A 22,612-nucleotide genomic window follows, 5' to 3' on the forward strand; every position below is an offset into this window, starting at 1 on the left:
ACAAATAAATAGAAATGTGGGAGCCGTTTAGATGGCCATAGTAAATGGAAAATAACTCTTGGACTTCATGCAATGCGTCTTTTTTCACTCATAATTGCTTTCATCTCGCATTGCCTATTGAAAATAACCTTGGAAATGTGCTTCCTTTTAAATCATGAATGAACAATGAACTAAATTCAACAATTCATCTGATTCCATTTCGATATATACCACTCATTTAGACCTCTCAAATTAGGTAAACTTATTTAAATTGCAAGTTAAAATATCAAAATAACCATAAAAATTTTGAACGGCTATTTTACCTTTGTTGTGCGAAAATGTACATATACATTTTTCAAAGATAACAAAAGAAAAAATTTAATGCAAATAAAAAAAAAATCAGCAGAAATAGAAACGTGGGAGTCGTTCACAACATGGCCCCAATAAATGAAATTGGACTTCCAGCATTGCATTCTTTTATACTCATAATTGCCATTGAAATGTATTTCCTTTTCAATTTTCAACATTTATTAGTGCATATTCTTGTATGTCGGGCTTCTCTCATACTTTATTTATTTGTATAAATCATGAGTGGACAACGAACTAAATTCAACAATTCATCATGTTCCATCTCGACTTTTACGCCTCTCAAGTTAGGTATACTTATTTCTTTTGTTGTTACATTTTATTTGAGCTTTGCTAATTCGAGATGGTTGTGCTTGCAATCATTCTCACGGTGTATTAATATTATTTTTCTATAATATAATGATATAAATAGTTGATTTCAAAAGAATAAAAGTAAGAATTGAAAATTAGAACAAAAGCTCCTTTTATGCCATTGGCAACTGCTTGACAATTTAGCATTAGAACGAAGAGTGAGTTAGCAGTCAAACAAAGAAAACACAATGAGTATGAGTGTACCAAAAAAGGTACTCCATGCATGGAATATTTTTTTTTAATTTATAATTCCTATTCATGTAAAATATATGTTCTCTTCTATTTTCTCCCATAAGTTTTTTGCTACTACAACAATTTTTCTTTACCGTTATAAGAATTTTTTCATTCTCCTAATTAATTCTTCTTTAATTTATGAGTGATTCTTTACTTTCTAGCAATTTCAATAAGATTGTACTTTGCAACAACAATAATTATCGATTGAGTGGGTTTATAATTCATCAATTTGAGCTTGCATTTTCCCCCTTCAAAATTCGTCTAACTCATTATTTATTCTAATATTTTAAAATATTTGTACTAATTAGTATGCGATACTCGTGAAAACCAAAAGCTCATACTTTTCCCAATTCTCCTAGGAAAAAAAAATGAATACAAAGGGAAAAGGAGACGGTGAAATTATGTCAACGTTGCAAATTCCACCGTGGTTGGAACTGCCGAAAGGTATATGGGCAAACATATTACACAGGCTAGGTGCGGTGGAGATACTGTTGACTGCACAGAAAGTGTGCACTACATGGAGGCGCGTGTGCAAGAACCCGTCCATGTGGCGAGTCATTGACATGTGGAATTATGATGGCCCTTATATCCAGCCTTACCACTTAGAGGAAATGTGTCGCCATGCCATTGTTCGAAGCCAAGGTGAAGTAGTTGACATTAGATTGTCATTCTTCGCCACGAAAGAGTTGCTTTTTTACGTAGCAGAGAGGTAATTTCTAGCTTCCTTAATGTATGCTTCCACTTGCTTTCCATTTATTCATTTTTTTTCTTTTGATCACCAGATCAAGAAAACTTAAAAAACTTAGTATTACGTGGTACTGCTACTCAAAACTACAACGCGAAGGCTTCATTAAAGTAGTTCAAAAGTTGCCATCATTGGAAGAGCTAAGTCTGATAGACGCTACTATCACAGCTAAAGCTTTTGAAGCTCTTGAACGCTCTTGGTCATGGTTTAAGTCGTTAGAATTGAAGAAGATCTCCAGTATTACGAAATCCAGTGATGAAATAAATGAAGAGGCTCTAGCTATTGCTCAAAGCTTGCCTGCCCTGCGCCGCCTTCAGCTCATTAGAAATTATATGACAAATGAAGGCCTTCAAGCTATTCTTGATGGTTGTCCTAATCTTGTATCACTTGACATGCGGGGATGCTTTAATGTTAGACTCGACAAAGTCTTGAGTAGCAAAAGTTCTCGACATATTAAGGATGTGAAGCTCCCTCATAATTCCATGGAAGGTTTTGAATTATGATTTGATCCTGGGGGAGGGGTTTCAGTCGACAAGTATAACATATCTGGTATGAATATGTGATGATCACTTTGGTTTTTGAAAAAGATACAAGGGTTTTCTGGTTATTGGATTGTGAAGCTCTTCTTGCCACTAGAATTTTATCAAGATTATATTTATTAGTTTTATTTTTAGTATATTTATATGACTAGAAATTCAAAGGGGCTAGAGATTTCTCAAGTGACCCGAGTCTCACTCAAACTTGTACACAATATAACTGCTTCTATTAATGTACAAGGAGTCCTCTCCACGACATCTAGTCTACTATACAGGAGTTTGAAAAATATAATGTAACGATTAATTTTTCGGCAAAGGACCAAGTACACTCATGTACTATGACAAAAAAGTTTAAATATATCCCTTGTTATACTTTCAGTCCAAATATATCCCTGTCGTAATATTATTGAAATATAGCCTTCTTTCGTTAAGTTTGTCCAAGCTAGACATTCAATCCTACGTGTCACTGACATTTGATGAAGTAGATGCCACATGAAATTCCACCTCAGTGCTCCTAACCCATTTTACCCCTCCCTTCTATTTCATTTTTCACCACAAAAATTTCCTTCCACTCCACTACCATTTCTATTATTACCGCCACCATTTGATAATTTACAACCTTAAATTAAGAGTGAAGAGATTCCAAAAATTCCACCACATTTATGTTAGTTGCGTGTTAATATGATTCAAAATCATCGGAACACGGGTCCGGATCCGTTTACCCAAAACGTTGACCAAAGTCAACTTTAATCAATTTTAAAGGCAAAATTTCATATTTTTCTTAAATTTCACATAAAAGCTTTTCGGAAACGCGCCCGGACTGCGCACGCAAATCGAGGAGGAAAAAATAAGGTTTTCAAGGCCTCGGAACCCGGATTCGGATTCTAAAACACAAGATGACCCCTTGGGTCATCACAAAAAGAAAATTAAATTGTGAAAAAAACAAAAAGGGAGGGGTACAATAGGTTAGGGGCATTGAGGTGACATGTCATGTGACATCTACCTTATCAAATGTCAATGCCACGTCGGATTGGATGTCGACCTTGGACAAATTTAACGGAAGAGAAGTATATTTGAATAAATAGTATTACGGGAAGAGTGTATTTGGATCAAAAGTAAGGGTATATTTAAATATTTTTCTCATAGTATAGGGATATATTTGACCCTTTGCCGTTAATTATTTAACTAAATACACGGAAGAAATATGGGCAAACATATATAGCTTGTTTGGCCAAGCTTCTTTTTGGCGAAAAATGCTTTTTTGTGTTTGACCAAGCTTTTGGAAGGAAAAAAAATGCTTTTGAGGAGAAGCAAAAGCAGTTTTGGAGAAGCAAAAAAAATAGCTTCTCTCCAAAAGCACTTTTTTTAGAAGCACTTTTGAGAAAAATATACTTAGAAGCAGTTTTTAAAGCTTGACCAAACACTAATTGCTGCTCAGAAGTGCTTTTCAAACTAATTAGCCAAACACAAACTGCTTCTCACCAAAAGTACTTCTGAGAAAAGTACTTTTCAAAAAAAGCACTTCTCAAAATAAGCTGATTTTTGCAGCTTGGCCAAAGAGATACCGCTGACTGCACATAAAGTGTGCACTACCTGGAGTCGCTGACATATCGAACTTCCGTGACTTCATCGACTGTAACGTGAGTTATGACTTCAAAGAAATGTGTTGCCACGCAGTTGGTCGCAGCCAAGGTGACCTAGTTATCTTCAGCATGGTTTTCTACTCCACAAACAAGTTGCTTGCCTATGTAGCAATGCATAAAGGTAATTTCTGGCTTCTGTAATATGAGTTTTTAGTTTTCACTGTCATTGCGGCGTTGTATAAAAATATGTCTTTTTTCGAGAAATTTTTATAGGAAGAATAGCTGAAACAACTTCCTACACCACTTGGAACTAGACTGGAAAACCATCAACAAGTTATGGGAAGAGTTCCTTAGCGACACTTCTTTTGTATCAGGGGAGGGGAATTATATGAGGATTTGGCTAGAAAAATGGACAGGAGTTCACACGTTGAAGAAAGCTTTTCCAATTATACTCAGAATTGCCAGCCATCCAAATTCATCTATTGCCCAACATAGAGATGGTAGTTTCTAGGATCTAAAACTAAAGAGGGACTTGTTGTTTACCCGTAAAACGGTATAGTTGAATTTGTTACGTGATTTGTAGACAAGCGAATTGATTTGATCCCACCTTGATAAATAAATTAAATAAAAAGTAAGACTTAGCATTGAAATCCAAAGAAATAGCAAGCCTGGTTCCGGAAGTAAGGCTTCCGAAAACAGCGACAAGAGCAATATTAGACAAAAAATAAAGTTATATTATTCAGCTTGATAGTAAAATGTAGCATAGGTTTTGCCAGAGATTTTGTGTGTTACAATGGTTGTTCAAATCCCTTTTTATAGCTATACCTAGGGAACACGATCCTAGAATCAAACCCCTCTTAAATGACAATAATGGGGGCCATTGATGAATGCGTAACGACAGGCTATGAATGTCAAAAATCTCCTACAACAGTCGCATATTTATTACTAGGAAATATTCCTTATTAAATTCCATCTGATGACAAACATGTGTTTGCCTTCGTTGACTGCGTTCCCTTCGGGATCTACCCGATACCAACCGAAGTCGTTGTCCTCGGTCTTAGTTCCCACTCGCTTCACATTCCGTCCGCCTCCGATTCCACGTGTTTGTAATCATTCGAGCATTTAATATAAACTAATTTTACCCTATACAGATAGTCCCCCTGCTTTCTACTGGCACATCTTTTTATCATTGAGAAGTTGGTGAAGATTCCTTTCTTGGTGAAAAGTTTTCTGAACCCTTCTGAAAAGTTTCCAACGTTTAATAAAATGCACGTCTCCTCACATTCAATACCCTGAACACGTGTTACTCCACGATTTAGCAATTTTTTTGTCGGTTCTCGAGATAATTATGGCCATGGTTTTAGCCGCCTATATCTTTACTTATACACCTCATTCTTCTTCTTTCACTTCTAACAACTTCATAAGTGTTCTTAACTTATTTACACTTAACTCCCTTCTTCTTTTATCTCTCTTTGTTCTTGTTCAAAAAACTTTATCATCTCCTTATCATTATGGCTTCTTCTAAGTTTTTCAAGAACTCTGGTCTTCTCTTCGGTGGGGGCCCAAAGAGGAGCAAAGATAAAGAGGTTGATGTTGATGTCGATCTTCCCATTGTGTGCATCATCATACCTAAACACCTGAACACTGCCAAAAGTCTCGAAGAGAAATTCCCTACTTCAAACCCTCGAACTTGGGTTGTTGGTAAATACCTTTCTTGAATTCACCCTTCCAGTATCCCTACTGTGAAGGAATATCATGACTGTCATGCCCTAAATATTATTGCTCTTGACCTGGTGGAGCGGGTGATCTTCACTAAGAAGGGTTTTATGTATGTTTACATGTATCCTTCATTTTGAGTCCGTTTTATTTGAGCGGGGGACTTGACCCCGTAATTTTAAAGTTATGCTACCGGTACCAGGTATGTTTGGCTCAGGTGGGCCCTTTGGTGTGGCGAACGATGGCTTGTCTACAACGGTTGTGCCTTGATGAACCTCTACTCCCCCAAAATCTTCCGTGAGGGAGTGATAAACTTTAGCAAGCATGGCCACCATGCTTTTTTTACTAGCATAGATGATGACAATGACCGTGGATGGATGGAGCGGTTTGTCGTCATTGCTACCAGAGATATCACCCCGGCCACAATTCCATCTTTCCTCGAATCCTGGAATCATTCATATAAGTTCAAAATCTGCCTCTTTCTCCAAAAGAGATTGTCCCATGTCATTGTTAACCCTTTTTGCTTTGTTATTTCAGCTACTCGGTGGACATCACCAAGGATTGAAGGTCTAGACCGATGAGTTTAGAAGATTTTGGATATCACTATGTCAGAGACCCGTCGGTGGAAGGAGTTGGTCCCCAAATACGGGTAGAGGGCCAAGAACCAAGATAAACTGACTTTTCCTTCATTCCATCTTTGTATATAAGAAAACCTGCTAATCATACCTTTTTGTCTAATTCAGGTCTCCCGCGGGGTTCTATTTCCTGCCCTGAGGAGGATGTTTTGGTCGATTCTATAGAGGATGCAAGGTTGTTATAGGAGGCTTTCACCCAGACAGGTGCCCTGGAATATGCTTCCGGTGTAGGTACATCCTGTCGGAGTCCCCGACTAGAGAATAAGGAACTAAAAAGGCGGTATTCTTCCTCGGTCGGGGGTAAAAACAAGAAAGTGAAGAAAGTCATGTCCGAGCTAACCACATCTAGTGTGGTTATTGACGATGATAGGGAAGCCAGTGATAAAGAGGCTTCCCTTCAAAGGAGACAACGATATTCATCAGCTCAACAGAGTGCTCCATCTGGAGAGCTTAGAACCCCAACTGAGGGCGAAGTTCGAGCGCTCTGGAGAACTGGACTTAGTGAAGAATGCTGATTCTCCCTTTTCAGTCCCAGTTGCTGCTTCTGGTCCAATGAGGTTGGATATCGGGCCTTTTTTGCTTTTGGTTGGTGAGCAACCAACAAACAACACTACCTCTGCCGCAACTGCTTCTCAACCTACAATTTCATCAGCTTCATCTCCCTCTACACCAACTGTGATTTCATCACCAACAACTATTACATCTCCCCCACCGGCTGTACACGCCCAAGAGGAGGATATCCCTCCTCCCTAGTGCCCTGGCCATGTGAATTTGGGGCATAACTATTCACCCCTTCTGCAAATCCCCAAGGAAGGAAGAGCATATCTCTCTCGGTCTCAAAAGAGTTCCACTTGTTGTCCAGGCCGGTGGAGCTCGCCAATTACCTGAAGACACTGGCTTCAGAGAAAGATAAGAAGAAAAATACATTCTCTTTCAGGTGAGTCTATGTTAAATAATATCATTCCCAATATGGTATTGTACTTATTCTTTTTACTGCTTGTTTCTATTCATCTATTACAACAGGGTTTCTAACTTTGATATTTGTTTTACAGGCCAACTTTCTTACTTAAGAGGACCTTCAGATATTGATCCTTGACAAAGAAAGACTTATGTCCGAGCGGGATCAGCTGTTGGTATTAGAGGCAAAGGTTGCTGAAGTGGCCGAGCTTGAGGCCCACTAAAACAGAGTGAGCAAGGTGTGATGGCTCACAGCCAAGAAGCCACTCAGCTCCATGCACAATTTCAGGATGCAAAGGTTAAGTGGGCTAAATCTCAAGATGTTGCTCTTGATTCTACCGAGCGCAAGTGTGCCTCCATCAAATGAGCAAATAATTTTGAGGCATCTTTGAACTCAAAAGTTGAAGAGGTTGTTGTCGCCTAGGAGAATCAGGCCCGGATGGAAGATAGGTATAAGAAGATCATGGATCAAAATAAGGTTCACATAACCACAATCCGTGATCTCTATCTTAGCCTTAGTGCCATATTATTCGAGTGGGATGGCCTTCTGACCGAGGTTGATAGGCTTAAAGCAAAACTTCAGCGCTAAGGGGATTCCCTCATTATTGAAAAAAATATTCTATGTACCATATGAGGAGGAAAACCTTGGAATAGGCCAAAACGAGCGTTATTGATATCAACAATGAGATTGCCAAGGCCCTAATGTTGGAGTTAACTACTCGAGAATGCCTTCCGGCTCAGCTCGATGCAACTAACTCTTCTAGTCCAAGTTCTGAGTTTTCGAGAATCGAGGATGATATTGAAGAGAGTGATGATAAAGGCCAAGATCCTGCGCCGACGGCAGATCCGCCTACTTATTCTGGGGTCATAGATGCCTCTCTTTCCCCGAGTTCTTGTGGCGATGAAGTTTAGCCTTTTTCTTTTTTTTCTTTTGTTTATTTCTTTTGTACCTTTGTATTCATGCCACTTGGCATGTTTGATAAATAGAAAGTACCTTTTGTCTAAGTATTGCGCAAAGTTCATTCCTTTTGCATCGAATTAAGTAAGGTTTCGGGTGTGTGTTTTCCAATAGCTTTTGGGTTCCAGGCATAAATTCTTTCGGAGCCAACCCTATTACTATGAGGGTTTCATAAGAGATGGCCCTCTTATATTTATGGTACTCTTAAAGAGGACGTCTCCTGTTCATTTCGGCACTAGCATTTGAAGTTTTTAGATAACTTTTAAATGATAAAATCAATTCATCGTGTGGACAAGAAACAAGATAAAAACAAAAGGACTTTATTTTATTCTTTTTATCTTCAAAAGTACATAAGCATTCATTTGCTGAAAGAAATAAATTGCCAATACATGTGGCTAAGTTTTACAACTTGTTTCTACGGGGCTAACTGTGCAGTCCTCGGTCCCAATGAGACAATATTGTTACCGAGTCTCGCAGACCCGGTTTTTATGGCAATCAAGTTGTCGTATTCTCACACTATTCCCCCCAGTGTTCGAATGTGAATTAGAACACTGGAAGTCTTTCTCTTTTGAGGAAAAATACTTTTGAACTGTTGGATAATCTTTGGTTCGATGGCAAGCTTCGTTTTCCATTAGGAACTTTGCCAACGAGCCAAATATTATCTAACCATCCCCTAATGGCTTGTTGTTTCATTGGCTTGTCATTTAAAGGTCTTAACTTTGTTGACGATGCTCATTTTGTAGTATGCTTTCTGTTGGTGCCTCGTTAAAATCCTTGCCAGAAAAATCCAATTGGAACAAAAACTGGTCGAAGGGAAAAAGAGTGCAGCACATACTTTCAGTATAAGCAGGATCCATCAACAGTAATACCTTTTGAGGTGAGTCACATTCCAGTTGCATTGCAATTTGACTCCATCTTGATTCTTTAGTTCGTATGATCCTTTCCCGATGACAGTTGAAACTCGATAGGGGTCTTCCTACGTCAAACTCGGATATCATGCATTGAGCTCCTAGGTATTCTGAGTCACTTTGCTCAAAACCAAGTCTCCCACTTTAAAATAGCATATATTGACCCTCTAGTTATAGTATATTTCCATCATTTATTTCTGAGCCACCATTCTTATATGCGCCAAGTCTCTGCATTCGTCAAGCAGCTCCAACTTGACCATCAATGTCTCATATTTGCTTCTTCTTCTGCCCGGAAGTACCGTAAGGTCGGTTCTCCTACTTCTGTCAGGATTAGAGTTTCTGTGTCGTATACGAGAGAAAAATGTGTCTCCCCCGTGCTCGACTTGGTTGTTATCTAGTATGCCCATAACACTCCCGGTAACTCTTCGGGACACTTGCCTTTGGATAGTTCCAACCTCTTTTTGATGTTTTGAATAATCACCTTATTGGTTGACTCTGCCTGCCCATTTACGCTCGGATGGTATGGTGAAGATGTGATTCTTTTAATTTTCAGGTCTTCAAAAAACTATGTGATATTTGAGCCTTTGAACTGTGGTCTGTTGTTGCAGGCAATCTACTTCGGTATTCCGAAATGGCAATTATGTTTTCCCACCAGAAATCGACCACTTCGCACTCACTGATCTTTTGGTAGGACCTACCTCTACCCATTTGGTGAAGTAATCAATTAAAATTTTAAAAATCCTTACCTTCCCAGGACCCGGTGGCAGCGGCCCAACTATATCCAACCCCATTTACATGAAGGGCCATGGGGACAATACCAAATGCAGGAGTTATGCTAGTTTGTGCACCAACGGTGCATGGCATTGACATTTGTCGCATTTCTGAGCGAATGCCTTCACGTCTTGTTCTATCCGGGACCAATAGTATCATGCTCCAACTAATTTTAGCACCAATGAATCTGCACCGGAATGATTCCCGCAAATTCCTTCATGAATCTCTTGCATTATGTATTCTGCCTCTGGGGCTCCTAAACATCGGGCCAACGGCCCTTGTAACGACCTTTTATATAACTGCGCCACCCCCAAAGGCTGTAGCGAGCTGCTTTGGTGCGAAGTGCCCGGGATGCCTTCGGGTCTTCAGGCAATTTGCCATGTTAAAGGTAGTCAATGAACTCATTTCTCTAGTCCCAAACTGGGTTGGTTGTATTTACTTCGCAATAACCGTCCACATCCAGTACATAATGCATAAGTTGGATGATAGTACTGGAATTTGATCCATTCATCTCCGTGGACTAACCCAAATAGGCCAATGCATCCGCTTTTACGTTTCCTTCTCTTGGGATATGGGCGATCGACCACTCCATGAACCACGTGACAAAGTTTGAACTTTAATCACATATTATTGCATGCTTTCCTCCTTTGTGTAGAAGATTCAATATACTTTGATTTACTACTAGTTGCGAATCACATTTGATCTCTATGATCTCAGAATCAAGTCCTCGGGCTAACTCGAGTCATGCAATCAGTGCCTCATACTTGGCTTCATTGTCAGTTAAAAGAACAGTTTTTATGGCCTGCCTTAGGGTTTCTCCCAATGTCATGATTAAGACCACCCCGAGCCCGAACCCTTTAACATTGGAAGCTCCGTCTATGAACAAGGTCCAAACTCCTGATGTCGGTTTCGACACCATCACCGCTTCTTTTGCAACCAAAGGCAGTAGCCCGGGACTGAAATAGGCCACAAAGTCGGCCAAACCCTATGACTTTATCGCAGTCCTAGGCTTATATCAATATCAAATTCACTAATTTCAACTGCCCATTTGGCCAATTGATCTGATAACTCAGGTTTTTGAAGAACATTCTGTAGGGAAAAGTTGTCACCATGGTTATCGGGTGATACTAAAAATAAGGCCCAAGCTTTTGAGAGGCGACTACGAGATCTAAGGCTAGTTTTTTGAGGTGCGGATAACGAGTTTTTGCTCCCAAAATTTTTTTCTAAACATAATAAACAGGATATTACGTACCTTCATCCTCCCGGACTAGAATGACACTTACCGCTACCTCAAAAATTGCTAAATATATCAGCAACTATTCGCCTTCCTCCAATTTTGATAGTAGCAGAGTGATTGATAGATACCATTTCAGGTCATTTAAGGCCTGTTGACATTCTGGAATCCATTCGAAGTTGTTCTTCTTCAGAAGTGAGAAGAAGTGATGACATTATTTTGAAGACCGAGAAAAGAACTTGCTTAGAGTGGCTAATCTTCTGGTTAGCCTTTGGACTTCCTTCACACTTGTCAGCTGGTCTGGGATGTCCTCAATGGCTTTGATCTTATCGGGATTTACCCCGATCTCTCTTTGTGGCACCATGAAACCAAAGAACTTACCAGAACTAACTCTAAATGCGCAATTTTTTGGGTTGAGCTTCATGTTGTGCTTCCTCATGATATCGAAGGTCTCCTGGAGGTGTTTTAAGTGGTCACATGCATTCAAAAACTTGACCAGCATATCATCTATGTATACTTTCTGTAACGACAGGCCGGTCATTTCGAGAGTTGTAACCCTATTTCTCTATTTACTACTTATTCCTTACTTAATTATTGTTAAGTGATTTGTCGGGGGTAGTTGGTTCGGGTCCGGAGAGGTTTCAGAATAAATTGAGACATTTAGTTTCAAGGTTAGAAGCTTAAGTTGAATGGTTGACCAGATATTGACTTTTATGTAAATGGATCCGGAATGTAGTTTTAATGGTTCTGTTAGCTTCGTTGGGTGGTTTTAGACTTCGGGGTGTGTTCGGATTTTGATTTGGAGGTCAATAGTTGAATTAGGCTTGAAATGGCGAAAGTTGGAAAATTTGAAGCGTTGGAAATTTAGAAGTTTGACCGAGAGTTGACTTTGTGGTTACCTAGTTCGGATTGGGATTCCAGAAGTTGGAGTAGGTATGCTGTGTCATTTGTAACTTGTGTGCAAAATTTGAGGTCAATCGGACGTGATTTGATAGGTTTCGGCATCGTTTGTAGAAGTTGGAATTCCTTAATTTTAATAGGCTTAAATTGGGGTGCGATATGTGGTTTTAGCGTTGTTTGATTTGATCTGAAGACTTGACTAAGTTTTTATTGTGTTTTAGGACTTGTTGGCATATTTGGTTGAGGTCCCGGGGGTCTTGAGTTGATTTTGAATGGTTAACAGATTAAAAATGAGACTTAGAGCATTGCTGAAGCTGAGAGCCTTCTCGTGTGATCGCACCTGCGAGGGGATTGGCCACAGGTGCGATGCCGCAGGTGCAGTTGGAGAGGCGCAGAAGCGAGGGTAGTCTGATCTGGGGATTTTTGCAGGTGTGAAGGATTTGTCCACACCTACGAGGTCGCAGATGCAGAGAGGTGTCGCAGGTGCACGATTGGGAGAGGAAGCCTGGAGGTGCAGGCGTGAAAGTAAATTTGCAGGTGCGGATGCGCATCTGCACACGAGGTACCGCAGGTACGGAAATGGGTCGGGGTCCTGGTTCGCAGAAAGCGAAGGAAAATTTGCTGAAGTTGGACCGCAAATGCGATCAAGTGGAGCACAGGCGCGAGACCCCTGGACAGAACATTAAATTTGAAGGGTTCGTGATTTTGCCCATTTTGAACTTTGCAAACTCGGTCTAAGGCAATTTTTGAGAGGTTTTCTGAGGGGTTTCTTGAGGTAAGTCACTTGTGGTTAAATTTATTCAATAATTATGTTTCCTCATTGATTTCCCACCTAGATTGTGTGGTTTGAGGTGTAATTTTGGGAGTGGAAGCTAGGGATTTGGAGAGTTTAAATTGAGGATTTCGGTGTCGATTTGGTGTCCGATTTATGGTAAATTTGGCATGGTTAGACTCGTGGCTGAATGGGCTTCCAGATTTTGTAACTTTTATCGTATTTTAAGATATGGGTATGGGGGCCAGCTTTTGAGTCGAATTTTTGACTTTTGATTAATAACTTAATATTTTCTTATAGAATTAATTTCTTTAGCTCGTGTTGATGGTATCAAACTATTTGTGGCTAGATTCGAGGCATTTGGGGGCCGATTCGCGAGGCAAGGGCGTATTGGAGTAGGGATTTGCACGGTTTGAGGTGAGTAACAGTTCTAAATTGTGTTCTGAGGGTATGAAACCCCAAATTACGTGTCATGTGATTGGTGTTTAGGTGACACACATGCTAGGTGACGGGTGTGTGGGCGTGAACCGCAAGAATTGTGACTTGGTCAATTTCAGAGAACAATATAGTTAAAAATCTATTGTTATCCGTATATTTTCCATGTGTTATAGAAATTGAGCTGCAAATCATGTTAGAAATCATGTTTAGGCTATGAGTTGGTACTATAGGGACCCCTAGAGGTCATGTCACATGTTGAATTATTTGCTAAATTGCCATTTTTTACTTAGTCACAGTTTTTACTTGCATATTATATCTTAGTCTCTGTTGTTCTTTATTGATACACTATATCATCGCTATCATGATTATTGAGAGCCCGCGAGACTAAAAAGATTGATGACTGAGTGAGGTCAATGGCCTGATTGCGAGGATATTTGTGGGATTGGGCTGCACGTCGCAGCATGTGTTATTGATTGATGCCGTGATTAGGTTATTATAGTGCTTGGGCTGAAGGAACCCCTCCGGAGTCTACAGGTACCTACTGAGTGCGAGTGCCGAGCGAGTGGGAGTGCAGGTACCTACTGAGTGCGAGTGCCTTAGCGACTGGAGAATTGAAAGACTGTGAAAAATGAGCGATTGTGAGATTGGAGTGAATGAGAGGACTGAGTGACTATTACTCTGAGAATATTCACTTGATTTCATTACTGTTGTAATTCAGCTGGCACATATCATTATCATGTAGTTACTGCGAGATGCTATATCTTATTTCAATTGAACTTGACATGAATTACATATTTTTGGCTTTAATTGTCGAACTTGAGAGCATGCCTACTTCGATGCACTGTTCTTTCTAAAATTGAACTGCACTGTGAAGCTCGTCACTACTTTCAGTCCAATAATTAGTCTTGTTACTTACTGAGTTAGTTATACTCACGTTACACCCTTCACTTCGTGTGCAAATCTAGGTGTTTCCGGACACGGTGGGTGTTGATTATCAGAGCAGCTTGACCGTTCGGAGATTTTGACGTAGCTGCCTAGCATTCGCAGACCTTGACTCTCTTTCCCTATCTTTCAGCTTTATGTATTTAGTTTTAGTTTTTCATAGACAGTATTTTTAGACTTGTGTTGTATAGACGCTCATATACTCAGTGACACCCTCGTTTTGGGAACTTCTGTATTGAGTTTTGATTTTCTATCTAGTTTATGAGAGATTTAATTATTTAAAATTGTTTTAGTTCAATTTTGTTTATTTTGAAAGTGTTGGAAATGATTTGAAGTGTTGGCTTGCCTAGTACAACGTTAGGTGCCATCACGACAGGCTAAGTTTTGGGCCGTGACACTTTTATTATTTTACCTATTTGTTTATAGAACATCTTGTTCACGAGCCTCTGATAAGTGGATCTGGCATTTTTAAGCCCGAAGGGCATCACATTATAACAATATCTGCCAAAGTTCGTTACGAACAAAGTTTTTCCTGATCCTCCAGGTTTATCTTAATTTGATTGTACCCGGAGTAGGCATCGAGGAAACCCAGTAGCTCGTACCTGGCCGTGGCGTCAATAATTTGATCGATGTTCGGCAATGGGAACTAGTCTTTCGGGCACGCCTTATTCAAGTCCTTATAATCTACGCACATTTGAAATTTATTATTCTTTTTCAGAACTACAACTACATTAGTGTCACGACCCCAACCCCGGTCATGATGGCGCCCAACACACTGCTAGGCAAGTCCGACCATTCAACAACATTATCCCAAATTCTTATTCAGATTATAGATAAATATCACAGAGAATTTACTAAGTCATCACTTTCAAGTGTATAATTAATAATAAAAATCTGCGGAAATTCAACTAAAATACCACACCATAGCCCAATAGAATTCGGTGTCACGAATATGAGCCTCTAATAAAGAATATCCACCTATTACAAGTCTGTCTAGGAAGAATGCAGAATAAAAGATAGAGATAGAGGGGAGAGATCAAGGCTGCGAACGCCATGCAGCTACCTCGATACTCCCGGATACTGCTACTTAGCTAAACAAATCCTCACTCAGCCTGTAGTGTACCTGGAACTGCACGCAAGGTGCAGGGAGTAATGTGAGTACTCCGACCCAGTGAGTAATAAACATAAATAAAGGCTGAGAATAAGAAATCATGGAAAAATACAAAGTAAACTATAACTGGCAGTTTAGAACAACAAATAGTGAAGCAACAAGTCAATTAAACCAGAGTACCAAATACTGAGACAGGTATAACAGATAAAAACAAATGCATGAGTGCAATGCAATGCATATGATGGTACACTCTATGCATGAGTGCAATGCAATGCATATGATGGTACTCTCTAGTACCCACTGCGGCGTGCAACCCGAGCCATCCATTTTATTTATCGTCGACGGCACTCACTGGGGGTGTGTACAGACTCCGGAGGAGCTCCTACATCCCAAGCACAATATCAAGCCATCTCGTGGCATCAAATCTAGGCCCTCGGCCTCATATAAATCTCAGTATAATCACCCAGGCTCTCGGCCTCAATATCAATGTAATCAACCAGGCTCTCGGCCTCAATATCAACGTAATCAACCAGGCTCTCGGCCTCAATATCAATATAACACTGCTGCGGTGCACAGCCTGATCCATGCTCAGTCCAGAAATCATCATAAGCCCCTTGGGCATTTGTAAAACAGTAGTTCTCAGCTCGAAATATCATTTAGAAATATCATTTAAGTTTTCAAATCTTAGAAAGATGGCTGAGTTTGCAAAACAGTATTTAAAACCTTGGACTGAGGTCAAATAATATGCAAAATATGCGAAAGCAGTGATATCAATCCCTGAAGGATTCAAATAATTGGCAAGAAGCCTACAATTGGAAACATGACTGAGGATATAAATTCTTTAACAAAATAAGTGAGGAAAACCAGTCAAAAATCCCCTAAGGGTTCTACAAGTCGGCACAAGGCCCCAAGCATGACAACAAGCTCAATTCACAATAATAAAGTATACGTCTCAACCAAAAATGTAGTAAAATATCTCTCGGGACGGACCAAGTCACAATCCCCAACGGTGCTCTACCCCACACCCGTTATCTGGCGTGCAAGTCACCTCAATATAGCATTACGATGTGAAATTCCGGGGTTTCAAACCCTCAGGACATCATTTACATCAATTACTCACATTAATCCGGTCCAACATCTAGCCTGCGATGCCTCGCCCGCACGAATCGACCTCCGATGCTCCAAATCTAGCCACAATCAGTACATAATCATTAAAATATGCTAAGGGAGCGAAGCCCACTCGAAAATATCCAATTTAACATCAAAATCTCGAAATTGCTCAAAACCGGCCCCCGGGCCCACGCTTCGGAATTCGACGAAACTAAAAAAATCCGACAACCTATTCAACCACGAGTCCAACCATACCAAAATTACTAAATTCCGATAACAATTCGGCCTCCAAATCTAGAATTTTCGTTTTTGAAAAGTTTTACAAATTTTCTCCAATTTCTTCCATTTGATTCACTGATTCTTGATAAAAATAACCATGAAATCATTAAATATAATCACTTTTGGATATAGAACACTTACCCCAATCCATATGGTGAAAATCGCTTCAATCCGAGCTCCATAGCTCCAAAAATGAGAAAACTCTCGGACTGCCCGAATCATACACTGTCCAGAAATTTTTGCGGTTATTGTTCACACATTTTACTGTTCATGGGTACTGTTCACGGGACTGTATACGGGTACTGTTCACATGTACTTTACACGGGTAAAGTTCATGTTTACTGTACATGGTACAGTACACGGATACTGTTCATGTAGGTGCGGTTACTGTTCACACGTGCGAAAAATGCAGAAACTGCCCAGAAAATTGCAGCAGCTTTTCGTTTCACTAAAAAAGCTCTAACTCCATCATACGAACTCGGAGATGATGCTTGTTCCTATGAGTCACAAATAATAATACGAACATAGCCCTTCAGTCGAAACTCAATTCGGAGCTCGTTTGCTCAGTTCAATACCCATTTCGCTCGTTAAACAATTAACTCATGTTTCGTGTCAAAAACCCAACCACGACTTGATGAAATTAGACCAAACTTTCCAGATCACTCCTATAATTCATTATTTAAATTCTGGAAATCTCAAAATAAAATTTCGATCTCTAGAACTAAAAATGGACCTTTGGATCATTACATGCTTATGCTCAAACGACAAAAATCTTCCAAAAACTCTTCCAAAACTTATCCGAGCCTCATGGGACCCCGACCAAACATGCCAACATAATTCATAACATTATTCAAACCTCTTCCAATCATCAAAACACCTCAAACAATATCAAATTACCCAAAACTCATCGAATTCAAGCCTAATTTTCTAAAAACTTCCGAAATACACTTTCGATCAAAAACCCAAACAAACCACGTCCGAATGACCTGAAATTTTACACACATATCCCAAATCAACTAACGAAGCTACAGAAACTTCGGAATTCCATTCCGACTCTCGGATCAAAATCTCACCTGTCAACCGGAATTCGCCAAAATACTAACTTCGCCAATTCAAGCCAAATTCTACACCGGACCTCCAAAATTACTTCCGATCACACTCCTAAGTCACAATTCATCCCCCGAAGCTAACCGAATGATCGGGATTCAAATCCGAGCCCTCTAACATATAAGTCAACGTCTGATTGACTTTTCCAAAACAAACCTTCCTTAAAGAGACTAAGTGTCTCATTTCCTACTAAAACCAATCCAAATCAACTCGTTCACACCCAACACTGATAATGAATCATAAAGAAATAGAAAATGGGGAAAACGGGGCGATAACTCACGAGATGACCGGTTGGGTCGTCACATCCTCTCCAACTTAAACAAACGCTCGTCCTCGAGCGTACCTAGAGTTGTCCTAGAAGCCAACCAATAGTTGAACGACCTTACCAAGAATATACCCGTGGGTGATCCCACACTACCCTATCTCGCATAGGCCCGATAACACAACATAGCTGAAATTTCACAATCCATCTAGTCCATAAACCATAGAACCACATTGCACCTTCCGAAATCATACACAAGATTAGAACTTCACATCCATACTCAGAATAAGCCCGAACTAGCTGTAATAACCCATACCTACAACATCATGTGCAATTATCTGATATACCACATAACTCAAACACTCGAAACTATAATTTCTATTCACAGTAGTTGCACATAATAATCGAATATCGATAGGAAACCTCTTAACAACTAAAGCCTCATTCCAACACTTTCACATACTGCCAATGATAAAGGAAACATGCAATAAATCATAACCATTTCCTATGTCAACCATTCATGAAGCCATTTCTCTCTTGGTAATTACCATAGCAAATTTTGAACCAAACCTCAATATTTACCCATCACACATACTGAAATCGAATCTGTTCGCATTCATTAATGATTTCAACGATCTCTTCTGACCAAACACACTACTCTGGTGACATGACACATCAATACATGCCTAAGCCACAACTTGCATAATACGTGCACCAATAAGAAACGGTCCGAACATACTCAATTCATGAAAATAACTCAGCTGAGAGAGCTGTACCTCAAACTCACCAGTACTGCCACAACACAAGGCTGAGATCCTGTCTCATATCATAGAAACAGGACACACAAATTTGACCCGCAAGGTCATGTTTCCATACAGCTTTGCTGCAACGCGCGTTCCTATCCAAATACTACTCCACAGGAAACACCTCAAGTCATTATGCTTGAAATCGACAACCATGCTCAATTGATGTCTGGAGCCAAAGCAAATCATTACACCCATGGTGAAACAAATAACACACACCACGCAAACCTGATAGAACATAACCGGTACATTATTCACCGAGCAACACCCAATTACTCATCCCATTCGACTTCCACTATTACAACTCCTATCAGAGCTAGGCGATCCGGTGCCCAACACCAAATTAATACCGAAATCAACAACCTCGCCCGGCGACATGCCTAGCCATATGAAACTTATCTGAAAAGTCCCTCAACATCGGAACTGAATTGGTGATAGCAACCTTTGCATTGACATCCATCACGAATGCCCAATTAAGAAAGCAATCCTTCCAAACCGTCTGTTGGTCCTTTGAAATATAAACCCCTCTGCTAGAACATAATCCAATGCACCGCATCACTCAACCTGTGGCATTTTCGGTATTACCCATAGTGCAATAGTTCAGAATTACTCAACACTAAGACAACCAGTCTGAATTGCGACATCACATCCAAAATCTAACATACCAGCAAACAAAGATCCACTCGAGCCTCCAAATCTCGATTGTCGCTAAACGGTGCCGAATACACACGATCCACCACCACAACCTAGCATGTACATGATAACTCCCAGTCTCCAACTTTATATGGCACACAAATCATCATACCTGATTCCAGTTTCCACCTTATGAATACATGCACACCTTTGATACCCAATCATTCCACAACAGATACTCAAAATTTTCCTATGCTACCAAGCAAACCCGAATACCACCAGTGAACCCACCAAGAACATGCTGCAATACTACCGAAATATCATCAGTTTAATCACATTACCTTTTTCTGAGACATATACTCTTGTCAAATCACTTCCAATTAGCAATACCATTTCCTTAATCATCTTAAGATCATTCACCCTAATCATCTGAAGCTCATTTCTCTAATCACCTAAAGCTGCCCGTACCGCCTAAGAATGTTATGAATTTCCATTCAGAACTGAACTATAACCTTACACACACAAATCTCAATCCTTCATAACATATCGCATATACCATACCATCCTAAGGTAGCATGAGAACTTCACCTCCCTTCCGAACCATGAACGTTTATGTACTCAACTAATCAAGAACTTCCATTGATCCCATCTAGAAGAAAAATCATTACACATCCCATGCTCTACATGACATAAATAGGTCTTGTTCAAATTCTTACAATACCGACATGACGGATGAGATCTGTATAAATTCATAACACCACCGAATCAACAATTCATTGGGTCTATACTTCTGGCAAGAACTATCACCTCATTATGAACCAAACAATGGTCTTAGCCCCTTAATTTACTTCATATACTTAGATTGCACTGATCTCGAATTCAATGATCTCGTCTCACCCATTACGAACTGCTCAGGCAATAAGCCACCCCAGACATAATCAAAAGTCGCATATGATGCCCTAATATGCCAATAGGCTACCAATTCGAACGTGATACAAAAAGAAAGCGAACTCTAGAAGGAATTACCGATCTCATGCACCAATACGGATTTTCCTTAGAAAACAGGAAGCAAGGCATACAAAATAGCATATAGAAAACTATACTCAACATCACACTGTTGCAAACTTCATACTTGGTTTACATCTTTAATCAATCAAGTGATCACATGTCACACTTATATAATCTTCCTATGGGACACACTCCCACAACCTACCACAACAATATCTGGAGCATACATCCGAACCACCGGTCGCACTAAAGCTAAAGAGCGATCAAGAATGATTAACCAGGACGCAAAACCCTTTTTACAAAATACCGATCTTAGGTGACGCTGAAGACAATACCAACTTACCGTAAACATCGAAACTTATCTCCTACTCATCCGAGCTCATGACATCTTGTCAAAAAAAAATTCCTTCACTCGTGCCATTCTCAACCCAATTTCCACAACCAGAACTGATTCACCAGCATGCATCAAATCGGAACATAGTACATAACCGCACAATCCGCTAACCAATAGCAAGCTCCCCAACTTAGTTTGAAGCCATAGATCACAACACACTATACTCATAACGCATATACTCCATTGTTGCCTCAATACCATAGTGGGGTTAAACTCAAATCATCTGTAAGCTTGTGTAAACACATTTCATCTAGTACTTCAACTCTTTGGAAATCTCGCAACTGTTAAACTCACTCTCTTAAGTGAACCAAAAAATTCGAACTTCAACACTTACAATTCATTTGCACATGAGATCTTCTGTCATTCACATGAGGATCACACCGCCTCAGAACACTTCGCGGAAGATAACCCACCTGCTTCGCCTCAATATAACATTTCTGTATACCTTCCACCGCCATAAGCATTACGCAGTCACTTGATCTTCCTGAGTCTGTACTCATACCGCAACATGAAATTTACTTCAATCCCAACTAGGAGTCATGAAAAAAAATTCTTCAAACACCTATAACTCGGGGCTACACATCTAATCACAATGGAAATCAAACACTTAATAGTTTATCTATCATCCAGCAGACCTTTCTCGTCACTTCCAAGTCATATAGATACATCTCGCATTACTAACATACTCATCACGTAGTTATCCAGCCATCATTCTCACTAATAGGGACAATACCGAACATATAAGTTTAAAACACTTGCTCTCACAATTAGCACCTTGGTGCTCAAGCCATAGGCAAAGATCCGGCCTCAAGTCCTTCAGACTGGCCCACCATAAACTCACAGATATTACACCTCGCCCCTCGATCAGGGAATCACAAGCCATCGAGGCACATCTGATACTGAGCGCTCGTGCGTTCATACGAACGCGTGGAAGGAATTTCAAAAGTTTTTTTTCAAGATAAATCAAGGACGCACGATAAGAATTCAAGAATGTGAAGTTTTCCTAAAGGTTCTGCAGCCTCTCGAGGATAAATACAGACGTCTCTGTACCGATCCGCGAGACTCTACTAAACCGGCCCATGACTCGCGAGACCAATTAACTTAGGCTCTGATACCAACTTGTCACGACCCCAACCCCGGTCATGATGGCGCCCAACACACTGCTAGGCAAGTCCGACCATTCAACAACATTATCCCAAATTCTTATTCAGATTATAGATAAATATCACAGAGAATTTACTAAGTCATCACTTTCAAGTGTATAATTAACAATAAAAATCTGTGGAAATTCAACTAAAATACCACACCATAGCCCAATAGAATCCGGTGTCACGAATATGAGCATCTAATACAGAATATCTACCTATTACAAGTCTGTCTAGGAAGAATGCGGAATAAAAGATAGAGATAGAGGGGAGAGATCAAGGCTGCGAACGCCATGCAGCTACCTCGATACTCCTGGATACTGCTACTCAGCTAAACAAATCCTCACTCAGCATGTAGTGTACCTAGATCTGCACGCAAGGTGCAGGGAGTAATGTGAGTACTCCGACCCAGTGAGTAATAAACATAAATAAAGGCTGAGAATAAGAAATCATGGAAAATTACAAAGTAAACTATAACTGGCAGTTTAGAACAACAAATAGTGAAGCAACAAGTCAATTAAATCAGAGTACCAAATACTGAGACAGGTATAACAGATAAAAACAAATGCATGAGTGCAATGCAATGCATATGATGGTACTCTCTAGTACCCACTGCGGCGTGCAGCCCGAGCCATCCATTTTATTTATCGTCGACGGCGCTCACTAGGGGTGTGTACAGACTCCGGAGGGGCTCCTACAGCCCAAGCACAATATCAAGCCATCTTGTGGCATCAA

At 40.1% G+C, this 22,612-nt stretch overlaps 2 protein-coding genes across 2 annotated transcripts in view; both read left to right on the top strand.

Annotated features, from left to right (window-relative positions):
• The first annotated feature begins 1,190 nt into the window (after positions 1-1,190).
• On the top strand, positions 1,191-2,178 carry LOC107767975 (putative F-box/LRR-repeat protein 23). The gene is made up of 2 exons (XM_016587105.2): positions 1,191-1,639; positions 1,713-2,178. The coding sequence occupies exons 1-2, from the start codon at positions 1,299-1,301 to the stop codon at positions 2,176-2,178; spliced, it is 807 nt and encodes a 268-aa protein (XP_016442591.2). The 5' UTR covers positions 1,191-1,298.
• A 5,168-nt stretch (positions 2,179-7,346) lies between these two features.
• Positions 7,347-22,612, top strand: part of LOC142180724 (putative F-box/LRR-repeat protein 23) — a 34,243-nt gene continuing 18,977 nt past the window's right edge. The window contains exon 1 of the mRNA XM_075252788.1: positions 7,347-7,450. Coding sequence (XP_075108889.1) covers positions 7,347-7,450 — 104 coding nt within the window. The remainder of the gene's footprint in view (positions 7,451-22,612) is intronic.

Source organism: Nicotiana tabacum, chromosome 5, assembly GCF_000715075.1.
Source record: "Nicotiana tabacum cultivar K326 chromosome 5, ASM71507v2, whole genome shotgun sequence".
NCBI lineage: Eukaryota > Viridiplantae > Streptophyta > Magnoliopsida > Solanales > Solanaceae > Nicotiana > Nicotiana tabacum.